The sequence below is a fragment of the Excalfactoria chinensis genome, chromosome Z (assembly GCF_039878825.1).
Source record: "Excalfactoria chinensis isolate bCotChi1 chromosome Z, bCotChi1.hap2, whole genome shotgun sequence".
In the NCBI taxonomy this organism is placed as follows: domain Eukaryota; kingdom Metazoa; phylum Chordata; class Aves; order Galliformes; family Phasianidae; genus Excalfactoria; species Excalfactoria chinensis.
Window position 1 is genome coordinate 61,438,690 of NC_092857.1, and position 15,666 is coordinate 61,454,355.

Consider the following 15,666-nt stretch of genomic DNA (forward strand, 5'->3'; position numbering starts at 1 on the left):
CGTGTTTTATAGCAGGAAGATGAGATTACAGTTTTCTTTTTCTGCACTTGAACAGAATTTTGGAAGGAAAGGGCACGGGTGAGACACTGCATATTCAGATTACAGCAGGGCACTAGCTGGAGAAGCAGCGTTTGGGGGATCGAAGTTTGGGTTTCACTGGAACAGGTTGCCCAAGGAGGCTGTGGATGCCCCATCCCTGCAGGCATTCAAGGCCAGGCTGGATGTGGCTCTGGGCAGCCTGGTCTGCTGGTTGGTGACCCTGCACGTAGCAGGGGGTTGAAACTGGATGAGCATTGTGGTCCTTTTCAACCCAGGTACATTCTATGATTCCATAACCGAGTGTGGGAAGATGTGCATGATTTGGGGTAGCAAACAGGAGTCAGCCAATTCTGCAGAAAGACAGGAGAGCTCTGAAACTGAAAAGCTTGAAAGACACCACCATAGAAATCAGTCTTGATGCAGATTTTAATGGAAAAAAAAAACAACAACCTGAACCCTTTTCTTGAAATGGCACAGAAAAAGCCACATCTATTCATCAACCGAATGAAAGGTTCTAAAAAGGCACAACATAAGGTTTGGTTTACATCCTTGTGATACTAGAATATGCAAACAAATTCAATTCTGTAGAGAAACAGTAGCACATGACCACAGCAAATTAGATCTTTTATAGCTTTGAAGCAGAAACAAATACATAATTTATGTACGTTTGAGTATATAGGCATAATAAACACAAACCTCAAGAGGAAAGCATGAACTGCTACCCTTTTCTCAAAGTTCAGCATTTAATTACATTTCAAAACAAGCAGGAAGGTTGTGGAAAACAATGCATCATGAACAGTCTTTTATCTAAAACTGCAGTCAAGGAGGAAATTCATGGCCTAAAAATAGTTTTTTTCTCAGTTTTGGAGCCAGTTGAAAAGTTTTGCATTTATTTGAAGAAAAACAAATCAACAAATAATTTCTTCAATAACCCGGTAACACCATCTTCCAGAACATTAATGCTTGTCCTGCACACCTCTTAACTGTTAATTTGAGAGCTTTGTAAACAGAAGGGTTTTCTTCTGTTCTTGATTTGAAAGATTTCTAGCTTTACCTATTTTTTTTAATAATCTCTGTCTTAATGACTACTTACAGACAATGAAAATACACAGATTTAATAACACCCACCTTTGCAGCTGCTATCCATGTTGTAGGTTCCCCAAAGCATGACATAAAAGGGGAACAGAGGGCAGATTTCATTTTGGTAGCAGTCTTCAGAAGTATAAAGTGGGTGAGAACAAAGAAACAAACATTGCAAGTAAATGCATTCCTTTCTTCTTAATCAATATCTTGTTAGACTACTGGTTTTGTTTCATTAATCTTATGGTTAAGTGGAAAAATGAAAAAGCTTGACCATTACAGCAAAAAATAAAACCTCAAATAATACTCATTCTAATGAAATTGCTTACAAAGTGTGCTGCTTCATCAAGCACAACCTTCATCAAGTTTGGACTATAGATACCCGTTTATTTAAAGTCATGTGTTCAGAGGTGTATTCCAAATCCAAAACACCTGAAAAGAAGCTTCCTAAACTTTTACTACCCTTATTTTTTTCCACTGCATATGTTTTTAAAACCAGAGAAGTTCCACCAAAAAAATAAAAAGAAAGCAAGCAAAGTATGGCCCCTTGCGTTCTATAGATTCAAGCAAATCTGAAATGAAACTTGGTATTAAAACTTGTGTTGTATCTAAATGATCACTACACTATAGCTGTGACAAGACACACAGAAATCTTAAATAAAATGTCTGGATGTTTGCAGTGAATCATTTTTTGTTTCTTCAGCAAGTGCTGCACAGTGATTGATCCATTGCAGTGCAACAAGGGAAACTAGCAATAAAGGCTTCCATGAGTCTCGCATTAGATCTACAAATCCTGCTAACAAGGAACCAGCAAAACTGAAAAGCAAGCTGTGTAGAACATGCCCTTTGCTGAAAAACATGAAAAAACTGAATTCGGAGACTGTATGCATAATGCAGGATTATAACTCAGTTAAGACAACTGTTTCTCTGATCTTGCAATTCTAAGGCATTTTGCAGATGTCTATGAAACCCAGAGTGTAAAACAAGTGTCTCTCTGTTCTCTATAACATAAGCTCCGATTTTGTTGAAAGCTACAGACTTCTCTGTATGAAAACAGTCTGTGCAATGTAGGTCAAAAGATTGTTCCAATCAAGCTTAGAAGAAGGGGAACCAAACTAACATATACAGTGTTAAATACGAATATCTTACCTATACATAAATATGGCATTAACAATAAATCCTAACTGCTAATCTTGCTTCCTTTATAAACACTCAGAGCCAATAGCATGGGGGAAAAGGATTCCCAGCGATGTCAGCCCAGAACTAGAGGCAGCGTCACACACACTTTGTACAAGTTTTGATTCCACACTACCATGGAGATTTCTGCACTGTGCTTCTGCAGGAATAAACACACCCTTCCTCTGCCCCAGAGAGTTCATCTGCAAGATCATTCATCACTTGCAACTGTTTTGGTTCAGATGTGTCAAAACTAATTCAGGTTTACTGATAGTAGAAGCAACCAGAGCACTTACATAGAACAGAAGAGGGCAAGGTTATACAAATTTCACTAGCATAGCCAGACAAATTAAACTGTTAATCCATGGCTACACAAAAGGTCACTGTTAGCTTAGGGTTAACCAGAACTTCTTAGCTTATCTCTGACCTGCTTTTGACCTCCCTTGTTAACTGTAGAAGTATTTTCAGCTAATGAACTGGTGAGCTGTGTTTACATCTCCCACTTTCATAGTTTTATTCACTTGCTTTTGAAAAATCAGATGCAAAATATCTTTCCCTAGTCAAAATCTAATTAGTATACAGTTATCTCCATGTTGTTACCTTGAGTGGAATAGACAGTAAAGACAAACAGTAAGAAATTTCAACTGTTTCATCATGGAGGCATTTATGAAGAATGGAACTTTAAAATCTTTATTTTTTAATTTTTTTTTTTTTTTCTCCAGATCATAAAACATTAATTCACAACTCTTATAAAAATACTCAACTCTTCTGCGTCCAACAAGTCTCATTAGGAGGAAGTACACTGATATCACTGGTAAAAGAGAAGAACCAGTCAAAGAGCACACAGAAACTTAATGGATTTGCAAACACGTTAGTAGGTTGTACCCAGAAATAATCTTTTGTCGTTGCATCATACTTCTGAACGGGCTGTCCACACAGGACTTAACTTCTTTACTGTCCTAACAGCTATTTGTAGGGGTATGCTATGATGTATGTTGCTGGTCCAAAGCATAAAATGCCCTTTTTGTCCCCTTCTGCAGAAGAGAAACTTTAGCTTTAATACCTGAGTTATAATTCAAAAACTGATTTCTCTACTTTCACTTGATAGTTTTGTTTTGTTTGCTGTTGTTGTTTGACCAGAAGAGTTCAGGTTCAGATAAAAACATGTGGACTTAATTTAAACTAAGTTGAAGAGACAAACCAAACCTGGCAGCCCTGTAAAATACACACACATTTTAAAAAGGGACAAAATATAAATCTCATCATTGCAAAGAACTATCTAAAAAACATGACTTACGCTCAGTGTGCTAAATAACACGAGGAATGAATGTTTGAAAACCTTCAAAAAGTAGATTCTGAAATTAATCAAAATTCCATATACTCCTAAATTCTGAAGTCTTCCCAGTTCATTGCACTGGCGTTCTATTTCGTGATCAAACTTCTCCAGAAGAAATGTAACCAGTACCATCGAGGATCATATTATTCATCCAAGAGATAACATAACTCTAAACCAAGCTCCGAATTTTGATCTTCTTAATTCTACAGGAAATGAGGGTGATCTACAATCATTTGAACAAAGGAATACAAACGCTTGTCCACTATTGTTCATCTTATTGGAGGTAAACTCTTTACTACAAAGGAGCTCAAAGTTCCTTTGTTACAGTACGCACAAGTCCTTGGATTAAATTCAGATCCATATTCATTGGCTATCTGCAAATAAATCCCTCTGTGTGGCGGATACAGTTTTCCTATATTTTTACATTGTTTAACAAAAGTTCCATTCTTCTAAGTTTGCGCTTATTCTTTGGCATTGGCTTGTCATATAAGCCATTTTTGAGAAGATGCTCCTTGCTGTGATGGATCTGGGCTCCATGCTGAAGCTGGAAAGAACACAAAGCTTGAAGAGGACGTAGGATAGTCTGCAGAAAAAATGGAAGAGAGGGAGAAAGAACAGATGAAAAAAAAACATTCTTTTCCATCTTTCAGCAGGCTGTCTTGGAGACATCATTTATTCAAGGTTTTGTATTCAAGTGTTACTTAAAAAAAAAGATAAACTACAACCTTGCTGGAACTGCACCAGAGAACATCTGTGAATAAGGGGGAAAAAAAGCCACACATCCACCTACCTGCTACAGGTCCATACTCCTACATGCAGACTCCCATTTTCAGTTCCAGACACATTCTTTAAGTTAAGTTTTAACTTGACCTTAGCAACTGACCACAATCATTGCTGTGACTCAGCCAAATAGTAACAGTAATAATAACAATAATAATGATAAAGGAGCAGTAACAAAACTGCTAGTGATTGCATGAAAATAAGGCAGTGTTTTAGAAAGAGGACTCGTGATCAAGGTAGTTGGACTGCTGTACTGGGGACTAGACTGCATCTCTGCTTCTGTTTAGCAATACTCTGCAGGATTAATGAAGCAACTTAAAGCCAGTTTAACTTAAATGGTTACTAACTGTCTGTTCTTCATTTTATGATTGTCTAGGTCTATGTTCCTAACTACTATTAGGTCTGTCTCAGAAGACTTATTAAATTGATACTATTAATGTCAGCCAAAGGAGACCATTTGCTCCTTCATCACAGACTAGTGTGACTGAAACTTGCCAGGAAAAGGCTAATGTCCAATTAGCTTCCTTTGACCTAGGATAAACTTTAACCAAAGCACTCTTATGAACCAAATTCCTCAAATGACACCTAAGTAAATGTGAGCAGGAAGACACAAGCCAGTGTGTTGCTTTCCATGCCTGCAGAAGTTCAGAAGGTCAGTAGGATAGGCTTACAAAAACATCTCTCTCCAAGCTAGCTGTAACATCTGTAGTCCGCAGCCTAGCTTTTGCAAAGGAAAACTTACTGTTCTCCATGAACTAAAATACTTTTCTACCTCAAACCTGATCAGTTATTGGGTTTTTTGTTGTTTTTTCTTGAGAGTTACAGATCACCTTACTGCTCTTTGACTTCAGAAGATCACATTTACCTATTTAAAAAGATCATAATGATTAGACTTCAGTAAGTATTTTGAGTCTAACTACTACTAGCCTAAACTACCACCATCAACTCGCAAAGAATTTTATCAGCTCAGTAATCTTACACTCAGATCTTAACAGAACAAGCTAACTATAAAATTAACAGTAGTTAAGTACTTGAATATCCTAATTAAGAACAGAAACTTACTGAAGCCAATTTGTAATTTTTCCTAAGCTTCTCACATATTGGAAGTCGTTTTCCTCTTTTTTGAAAAATATATTAAAATATACTTTAATAATTATCAACAGTTTCCAACTGATAGTATCTGAAATAACACCACTTCCCACTATAAGGCTGTGTAGAGACTGATGGAAATATCTGAATGGGGAATCAGATGTGAAAACTGAAAGTACAAATTTGCATTCGAACTCAAATGATGTGAATAAACTTCTAAAGGTATGCATACACGTACAAACACACATAAAATCTCTTATAGGATGTATGATATAAGGTAAATAACCTGTCCTGACTTCACTTAAATTTATCTACTTCAAAACAAGCAGAATAATGTCAAAGGCACAAAACCTTCTAGATTCAGGTGAAAAATTCTAAATGCTGTTTTCTGTGCCATTCAATACCAATGAATCACTAATCAATTAAATAACCAACAGGCTTTTTTGACTTCAATAAAATTAAAGATCGATGTGATTATAATTTATAATCTTTCCCAAGGTTACTAACACTTTCTCCTGCCACAAAATGCTAATCACATTATGGAGTAAATATAAGTTCAGTAACAAAGCAGTACTGTAGTAAATTCCACATATTACAACAGAGCATACTATAAGCTAATGCTGCACTTAAAGTACATCTAAATATAACAGCGTTAAGAAATAGTTCCCCAAAAAATCTGTTATAAAAAAAATCAATAGAACATTACATTTGTGCAAATTGTAACTACCCAGGTTGGAGAAGACCTCGAAGATCATCAAGGCCAACCACAGCCTAACCATAGTACCCTAACTCTAACAACCCGCTGCTAAATCATATCTCTGAGCACCACATCCAAATGGCTCTTAAACACATCCAGGGATGGTGACTCAACCACCTCCCTGGGGAGCTTATTCCATTCTTTAAGAAAAATGAGACAGAAAAAAAGAATGAACTGGACAAAACTGAGATTTCTGAGTTAAAAATATGTAAAAGCTACAAGACAGAAAGTTAACAAATATCTGACGAAAAACAGTTTCTATTGGTAGTCTTTTTTTTACGTTGCTGTGTAACAAAACTGCCTAATGCAATCTCTTATGATTTGCATAGTCAAATGTTGTATTAATAGCGAAGTAATTTTGCTGCCATTTTACTATTCACAACAGAAAAACTCAAGTATTTGACATCAGTTACATACCTCTTGTATGCTCTTATTTTTTTCCATGATTGTGAGAGCAACAGCTGCACACTCAAGTGTAGAGAGACAGTTGTTTGTTGGCTGCGTACGAATTACATATTGACTCGAAATGTTGGTTTTTAACTGCACCTGGAAAACAGCAAACTCTACTAAAATGAACTGGTCATCATATCAAACATATTTCTTATCTTTTTGCAGTTTTGCTTCCCAGTAGCTGATGACCTTATAATCTGTGAAGTATCCAACCTACAAGTCACCATCTGAGACAAGAACTGCACATTCATTATTGTACAAACATGTAAAGAAAACACAAGTGCATGTCAGAGACAGACCGAATGAAACAGAGGTTGTACTACGTGCTTAAGTTGTGTCTGTTCTGTGCTCTTCACAAGCAAAAAACCCAGAAAACAAATTCATTTTAGCAACAAATTTCATTTGCCATGCACATTCTGTAACAAAAATAAACAACATTATTCACACATTTGTTTATTGCACACTCTAACATAAAAATGATTCTTTACAGTACCCAATACACACACATCACACTATAAATTAACTGTGTAATCACTGACATTATTTCCCCTGGTTAAAAATTGTCATTTTCTGAAAGACTTAAGTAATGCATTTATTCATACTATTCATTAGATCACTGATTAGAGCAATTTGCTTATTTGTATCATGCTTGAAATTGATTTATTGGCTCTGCATCAAGCAATAACCACTTTATACAGCCTCATAACTTAAAGGTGTATCTGAAGAAGAAACTTAATTCACCCAACTGTCTGTTTCTTTAGCTACAAAAGCTTTTACTGCATTTCTAAACAGTCATAAATTTTTAGGTTTTATTTTTTTTAAATAAAATATAGCATGGTGCAACAAACCCTAAAGAGTTACTATTAAAGTTAAAATACATTCATTTTCCATTCCTGAATATCTAATAAGCCACTGTTTATTTTTCCATCTTCTATGGAAAATGCATTACTTTCTTCTCTAGCTATTACAATATTGCTCCCGTTTTCCATGACAGAGGTTTTCCACTATCACTTGCTTTATTCAGACTTATCTCTCTTCTTTTTATTTGCAGTGTGTCATTGTCCTTCATCTCTGTCACATGTAGTTAACCCATCTAAAAAGTTCGAGATCTCTCATTTATAAAAGGAAACCTCCAAGCTAGAGCGAATTAGATCAAATTCTAATGCTTTCCCTGACCTCAATTCAACAGGACCCAGTGAAAAATAATAACAACAATACAACAGCAGAGCTATTATGAAAAGACAAAATAAGCCAGCTATAAGAACTTAATATACTCAAAAAAAGAGGAAAAGAGAAAAATGTAATTTTGAGACAAAAGGTCCTGACTTTTTTGTCAAAGGAAAGTACCTTGTCATGTTTTTTTAAGTGCCTTTCTCCTTACTGGATAGGACAATATTGAAGGGCAAAAAAGATGCATGTGTCAGCATGTTTTTAAAGTCTCTAGTACGGAATGTTTAGTTTGGAGAGGTCACTTTCAGAGGTGCATACTCACCTTTATCAATTACTTCCTGCAAAAGCACATTGTAACTGCAACACAAACGCTGCTGCCCTAAGACTAGCCTGAGCATCAGGGAAGACAACTACCCCCATTTTCTCACCATCAGACAATCAGTCTCCACTGAGTATCTCCACAGAGACCTCATTGCCCACCTGAAGGCCCACTGGCTTCCCCCTCCTCAGACACAGACAGCAGTGCCTGAAGGCTTCTTTTATTCTTTTCTTTGTAGGAGCTGGAAAAATGTCTATCTGCTAGCTTCTATATTTCATTGCTTAAGGGTTGCGCAGAATAACCTTATAGTCATAAGTATTCCAGAGAGAGGAAAATTATTCATGACTGCAAAACAACTTTTAGGGAAGAAACGCTGCCTTTGCACTGCCTCACACTCTGAAGTCCAAGAGTCTGTAAAGTACAGAATTCAAACAGCTGACATTGTACAAAAGGGCAAATTTGTATTTCTAAGAGCAAGAGGAACCAAATTCCTTCTCCTTTCTTGGGGATAATGAAGGGATGGAAACAAGTGGTTACCTTCCCCAGATGTGGCTGGGAATGGGATGATTATGCCAGCAGGCCTAACTCTTTCCTTGCCATTTGAAGAGCTAAATAAATGATCTCCAAGGTCCATTCAGGAAGTTTTCTAGTATTTGCTTCAGAGACCAGCTTCAAGCAGGTAAGGCTGCACTGGGGAAGGAAACTGAAGTGAAAAAAGTGAAGAAAAGCGACCAAAAAAGCTCTTTCTAGAGTCTTTTTGGAGCTAGCAGCAGTGCTCTGCCTGGGCTAGCAGCTGGCAGCTTGTGGGAGGGCTCCTGACTCAGCAGGGGCGGAGCTAACACTGCCTGCTCTTTATCTCTGGTAATTGACCTTGACCCATTTGCAGTGTGCATAAAGAGGATTCTGGGAACTTGTTCCCGCCCACACAACACAACACAGAAGGTGTGGATAGCTTATCTGAGCACCTAAGGTGGGAGTAATCAGTGTCTGAGGGCTGCCTGCTCTGCCCTCTCAGTAAGGCAGCAGTGGGAGTGAAGGTTGTGTCTTGTGTCTGCATAGGTGGGTGCTCTTGTCTTTCTCAGGTAACTTGCTCTTCTGTTGACAGGCCCTGACACGAATACTTCAAACATGGTTCTCACCAGGAAACGGGCTTCCCATGCAAAGACTGTGGCAACTCAGACAGAGGGTCTGTTCCACAATGTGGCAGTTCAGGTTTCTGGCTGCCAGGAGTGCCTCAGCCTGCTGCTGCCAGGGGAGGATGGGAAGGATGTGACTTGTGTGAGGTGTGAGCAGCTAGATGAGCTGCTCAGCCTTGTGGTGGAGCTTAGGGAGGAGGTAGATAGACTGCGAACCATCAGAGAATGTGAGCGAGAGATTGACTGGTGGAGTGACTCTCTGCGAGAAAGGCGCAGAGATTGCACTTCCCAGACTGAGGGAGTATTGGGAGAAATGGCACCTCTCTCTCACCGTAGTCAAGTAGGGAGTGACAGCTTGAGAAGAGAGGAAGAATGGCAGCAGGTATCAGCTCGGCGTCGCAGGCGACCCCCATCCCGACCTACCTCGGTTCCCCTGGTCCCTCTCTGTAACAAGTATGAAGCACTGAAACCAGAGAGAGAGGTGAGTGATGGTGACACGGGAGCGCTGCCACCAAGCTTGCCCAAGGTGAGGCAGACGGCTCCACGATTGAAAACTGCCTCCTCCAAGAAAGAAAGGAGAGTGATAGTAGTGGGCGACTCTCTTCTCAGAGGAACAGAGGGTCCAATATGTCGCCCTGACCCTACCCATAGGGAGGTGTGCTGCCTTCCTGCGGCCCGGGTCAGGGATATATCTAGAAAACTCCCCAGCCTTATCCGCCCCTCTGACTATTATCCTTTATTGATAGTTCAGGCTGGCAACGATGGGATTGCTGATAATAGCCTGAGGATTATAAAAAATGATTTTAGGAGGCTGGGGAAGTTAATTGATGGAGCGGGCATACAAGTAGTGTTTGCCAGTATTCCCTTGGTGGCAGGGACTAACACAGAGATAAGCAGGAAAAGCCACCTTGTAAATACATGGCTAAGAGGCTGGTGCAAACGCAAAAATTTTGGATTCTTTGATCACGGAGCGGTCTACTCGGCACCTGGCCTGAGGTCGGCTGATGGGAATTGCTTGTCTCTGAAAGGGAAACGGATACTTGCCCAGGAGCTGGCAGGACTTGTAGAGAGGGCTTTAAACTAGATAGGAAGGGGGAAGGGGATAAAGCCAGGCCTGCCAGAGATCGGCCTGGGAAAGTGGTATTGGGATTAGGAGAGAGGCGAGGGGCTCAGCTGAGATGCGTCTACACTAATGCACGCAGCATGGGCAACAAGCAAGAAGAGTTGGAAGCCATTGTGCGGCAGGCAAACTATGACCTAGTTGCCATAACAGAAACATGGTGGGATTGCTCCCATGACTGGAGTGCTGCAATGGATGGCTACAAACTCTTCAGGAGGGACAGGCAAGGAAGGAGGGGTGGCGGTGTGGCTCTCTATGTTAGGGAATGCTTTCATGCTGAAGAGCTTGAGATTGGGGACAATGTGGTTGAATCCCTATGGGTTAAGATCAGAGGAAGGGCTGACAAGGCAGATATCCTGGTGGGCGTCTGTTATAGACCGCCAAACCAGGTTGAAGAGACAGATGAGGTGTTCTATGAGCAGCTGGCACGAGCTGCACGGTCATCAGCCCTTGTCCTCATGGGGGACTTCAACTTCCCCGACATATGCTGGGAGTACAGCACAGCACAGAGGAAACAATCTAGGAGGTTTTTGGAGTGCATAGAGGATGCCTTCCTGATGCAGCTGGTAAGAGAGCCCACGAGAGGAACTGCCCCACTAGACCTGCTGTTCACGAACAGGGATGGTCTGGTAGGAGATGTGGAGGTTGGGGGCTGCCTTGGGCAGAGTGACCATGAAATGATACATTTCTTGATTCATAGTGGAGCTTGGAGAGGGAATAATAGAACTGCTACCTTGGACTTCCAGAGGGCGGACTTTGATTTGTTCAAGAGACTAGTAGGGGGAGTCCCCTGGCATTCAGTCTTAGCAAACAAAGGGGTCCAAGAGAGCTGGTTGCTCTTCAAGAAGGAAGTCCTAAGGGCGCAGGAGCAGGCGGTCCCCCTGAGCTGCAAAATGAGCCGGCGGGGAAGAAGACCGGGGTGGATGAAGAGGGAGCTGTTCTTGAGGCTCCGAGAGAAAAAGAAAATCTACCGCCTGTGGAAGGAGGGACGGGCAACTGAGAATGAATTCAAGGAAGTCGTTAGGATGTGTAGGAGTGAAATCAGAAAGGCAAAAGCCCAGCTCGAATTTAACCTGGCCGCCAGGGTGAAAAGGAATAACAAACTCTTTTATAAGTACATTAACAGTAAGAGGAGGACAAAGGAGAATATCCACTCTTTACTGGATGAGGCTGGGAATGTGACCACTGAGGATAAGGAAAAGGCGGAGGTTCTGAATGCCTTCTTTACGTCTGTCTTTAAAGGTCAGACCAGTTATCCTCAGGGTACTCCTCTCTCTGACCTGGTAGTCTCGGCTGGGGAGCACGCTAGCCCCCCTGTGATTCTGGAAGAAACGGTCAGAGACTTACTATTCCAGCTGGACTGCCACAAGTCCATGGGGCCGGATGAGATCCACCCGAGAGTGCTGAGGGAACTGGCAGAGGTGGTAGCCGAGCCGCTTTCCATCATCTACCAGCTCTCCTTGTTGACTGGTGAGGTCCCAGAAGACTGGAGGCTTGCTGACGTGACTCCCATTTACAAGAAGGGTTGTAAGGAGGATCCAGGGAACTACAGGCCTGTTAGCCTGACCTCGGTTCCAGGGAAGGTTATGGAACAGATAGTCTTGAGGGAGATCACGCGGCATGTGCGGGATGACCGGGGGATCAGGCCTAGCCAGCATGGGTTCATGAAGGGCAGGTCCTGTTTGACCAACCTGATCTCCTTCTATGATCTAGTGACCCATCTGCTGGATGAGGGAAAGGCTGTTGATGTGGTCTACCTGGACTTCAGTAAAGCCTTCGACACTGTCTCCCATGCTATTCTCCTGCAGAAGCTGGCAGCCCGTGGCTTGGATGGGTACACTCTCGGCTGGGTAAGGAGCTGGCTGGAGGGCCGGGCTCAGAGAGTGGTGGTAAATGGAGTTAAATCCAGCTGGCGACCGGTCACAAGTGGTGTTTCCCAGGGGTCGGTGCTGGGGCCTGTCCTCTTCAACATCTTTATTGATGACCTCGATGGGGGCATTGAGTGCGCTCTCAGTAAGTTCGCAGATGACACTAAATTGGCTGGGAGTGTGGATCTGCCTGGGGGTAGCGAGGCCCTACAGAGGGATCTGGACAGGCTGGAGAGCTGGGCTGAAGCCAATGGAATGAGGTTTAACAAGGCCAAATGCCGAGTCCTGCACTTCGGCCACAACAACCCCAGGCAGCGCTATAGGCTTGGGGCGGAGTGGCTGGAGGACTGTGTGGAGGAAATGGACCTGGGGGTACTGATTGATGCTCAGCTGAACATGAGCCGACAGTGTGCCCGGGTGGCCAAGAAGGCCAACGGCATCCTGGCTTGTATCAAGAATGGTGTGCTGAGCAGGACTAAGGAAGTCATCCTGCCCCTGTACTCGGCATTGGTGAGGCCTCACCTCGAGTACTGTGTCCAGTTTTGGGCACCTCAGCACAAGAAAGATATGGAGGTACTGGAGCAGGTCCAGAGAAGGGCAACGAGGCTCGTGAAGGGCTTGGAGAATCAGCCCTATGAGGAGAGGCTAAGGAAGCTGGGGCTGTTTAGCCTGAGGAAGAGGAGACTGAGGGGAGACCTTATTGCCGTCTTCCAGTACCTGAAAGGTTCATACAGTGAGAGTGGGGCAGGTCTCTTCTCACTAGTGACAAGTGACAGGACGAGGGGAAATGGCCTCAAGTTGCGCCAGGGCAAGTTTAGGTTGGATATTAGGAAGAACTTCTTTACAGAAAGGGTGGTTAGGTACTGGAATAGGATCCCCAGGGAGGTGGTTGAATCGCCATCCCTGGATGTGTTTAAGAGCCGTTTGGATGTGGTACTCAGGGATATGATTTAGCAGAGGTTGTTTTGTTTTTTTTTTTTTTTTCTTAGAGATGGGGTACTGGTTAGGCTGCGGTTGGACTTGATGATCTTCAAGGTCTTTTCCAACCTGGATAATTCTGTGATTCTGTGATTTAGACAGATTACTTATTTGTCTGTTATGTGTATACCTAAAATCCAGCTGAACAAATTTAATTCTCACTTAATGAAACAGTGTAAATGAAATCAGATTGCCTACCCCAGTAATGCAGTTGGGTGTATGCAATGGGTGTACGCAAGCAATATATTTCAGCGCATTTCAGAAGGAGAATTATAGTATTTTATAATCATTTCACTACAAAATGCTGGAAAAAAATATCCTTCTGCAGCCTCAATGCAAACCCTGGTACATGTTTTAAAGGCCCCTCCTCCTTTACTTCTGTTGACAGAAGGTCTAAAATTTAGGTTTCTGTTTCAGAATCGATTTGCTCAGCTCTAAGAGAAGGATCAAAGAAAAGGCCATCAGTCATACTTCTTAACTTAGGCAGTGGTTACATCTCACACATGCTGTGACTCCAATTATCTTACAGAAAAAAATATATCATAAATAAATAAATAAATAAATAAATACAGAACTCAAAAGCACAAACTTACAGAAAGGCCTGTATTCCAGAAACTAAGAAAAATTGTTTTTAAGACACTGAAAAGGAACGGCACTGTCTGTTTGCTACTTCACAAATAAACCCCAACAGGAAACAGAAAGGGGCATGGGAAAGATCCCTCCCTCAGCATCCTGTTGGCAAGTACCTTTTGCCTGCAAGCCAATACAAATGGTGTTCTGTGTATTAAAGCACAGAAAACACAAGCAGTTAAATGAAGTCACGTTCGTGACAAAGAAAATAGCCTGAGCAAAGTTAGCCTCAGCATGCCACTGAAATTTAGATCAGGAATATAAATAAGTTATTTCATTCAAAATCTTGGCTTTAATTTAAAGTGACATCTTAAGAGCACTGTTTTCAAGTACTGCAGGGAACAACTGCCATGAAACTGTCACAAATGGGTAGCCTGAAAAAGTAAATGGATGTCACAACAAAACTCTGCCCACACTGCATGTTTTTTAATTGAATGCTTAGGTGTATCTGTGACATTGCTGTGTGTGTTGCATGTACCATTTGCTGCAGCAAATCACAAATCGTACTGTGACTTTCAGGTAAACCTTAAGAAAGTGGTTTGTTCCATTTCTATAAGACAACAAGGTATTTTCTACGTTTTCTTGGATACTTCACAATGACCAATCCAAAATCACTCTTTGTGTACCCCATAAACCCTCCTCTCGGTAATTTATGACTTTTGCCACTACAAGGCTATGGATATCTCACTGCTATTGTGACTAGAAATGTGATAAATGTAATATTCCCTCTTTGATAGAGAAGCAGAACAGCTTCTGTAGAACAGCACAAACTGCTTTCTTCCTGAACTGCAATCCCAATTCAGACTTCCACCCGTCAAACACAGAAACTTTCTTACACCCCTATAAAAAGAACCTGTATACGAGCAGCACCTTGAGTTTCTTCCAAAGGCCATTGGCTAAAAGATGAAAATGCATTGTACTTCTATGCACTTTCAAAAATGCCCTTATTTTGCCTCTGCAACCAAAACAATTTAAGATACAAACTGTTATTCCAGCAAGCACTGCACAGTGAAGACAGTTGGTCCAAAACAAGTCAGAAGAGCTACTCACTGAATTAGCTAATACTCAGTCATCTGCATATAACCCTGGAAAGATGCCTCTTTGTTCCCTGACTGTGTTTTAATGAGGAAAATGAAGTTTGTACAGAATACAAATAAACTACTATAATATTATAAATAAAGTAACTATAAGTTTATAAACTTTGTAAGTTTATAAATAAAGTAGCTTTTTGTAGCTGAGAATCTGCTGTATCTAACAGTGTTATTTTTCTTTCTATTTGTTATATCTTTCTGTTAGTTGTAGTTTCCACAGAAATAAATAACAAACATTACTTCTGGAACAACCTATGTACTACAGACTTCAGTTGACACAGGTAACTGAAATGAAGACCTGGTGCACACAAGGTGAAGTTGTAATTTAACAGTACCTCAAATTTCTGTAATATAAGGTAAGCTGAGGCTTACCCAAATGGTTAACGCAGAATTCAGAGCTAACAGTGAAACTGTAAAGGAAAGGCCTGACAGCTCAGACAAAGTAAAAGATAGGATGAAACTAGCAGATTTTAGACCATACTTCCTGCAAATAACTGAAATATCATTTGGTTTTGGTCTCATCTTCTGAAACTGCTGCTTTTAGCTAAGCCTAAGAAATGATGCAATTATATTATGTTAAAATAATTATATTTTAATGTGAGTTTCACAGGGCACTTCATCAAGTACCTCTACATTTTTAGTTAGTT

The 15,666-nt window shown here is 41.0% G+C and overlaps 1 protein-coding gene across 1 annotated transcript in view; it reads right to left on the minus strand.

The window, feature by feature from the left end:
- Positions 1–335: 335 nt before the first annotated feature.
- DTWD2 (DTW domain containing 2) overlaps positions 336–15,666 on the minus strand; it is a 62,897-nt gene continuing 47,566 nt past the window's right edge. The window contains exons 5-6 of the mRNA XM_072359608.1: positions 6,675–6,803; positions 336–4,214 (exon numbers count right to left, since the gene is read on the minus strand). Of these exons, the coding sequence (XP_072215709.1) occupies positions 4,044–4,214; positions 6,675–6,803 (300 nt within the window). The 3' untranslated portion in view covers positions 336–4,043. The remainder of the gene's footprint in view (positions 4,215–6,674; positions 6,804–15,666) is intronic.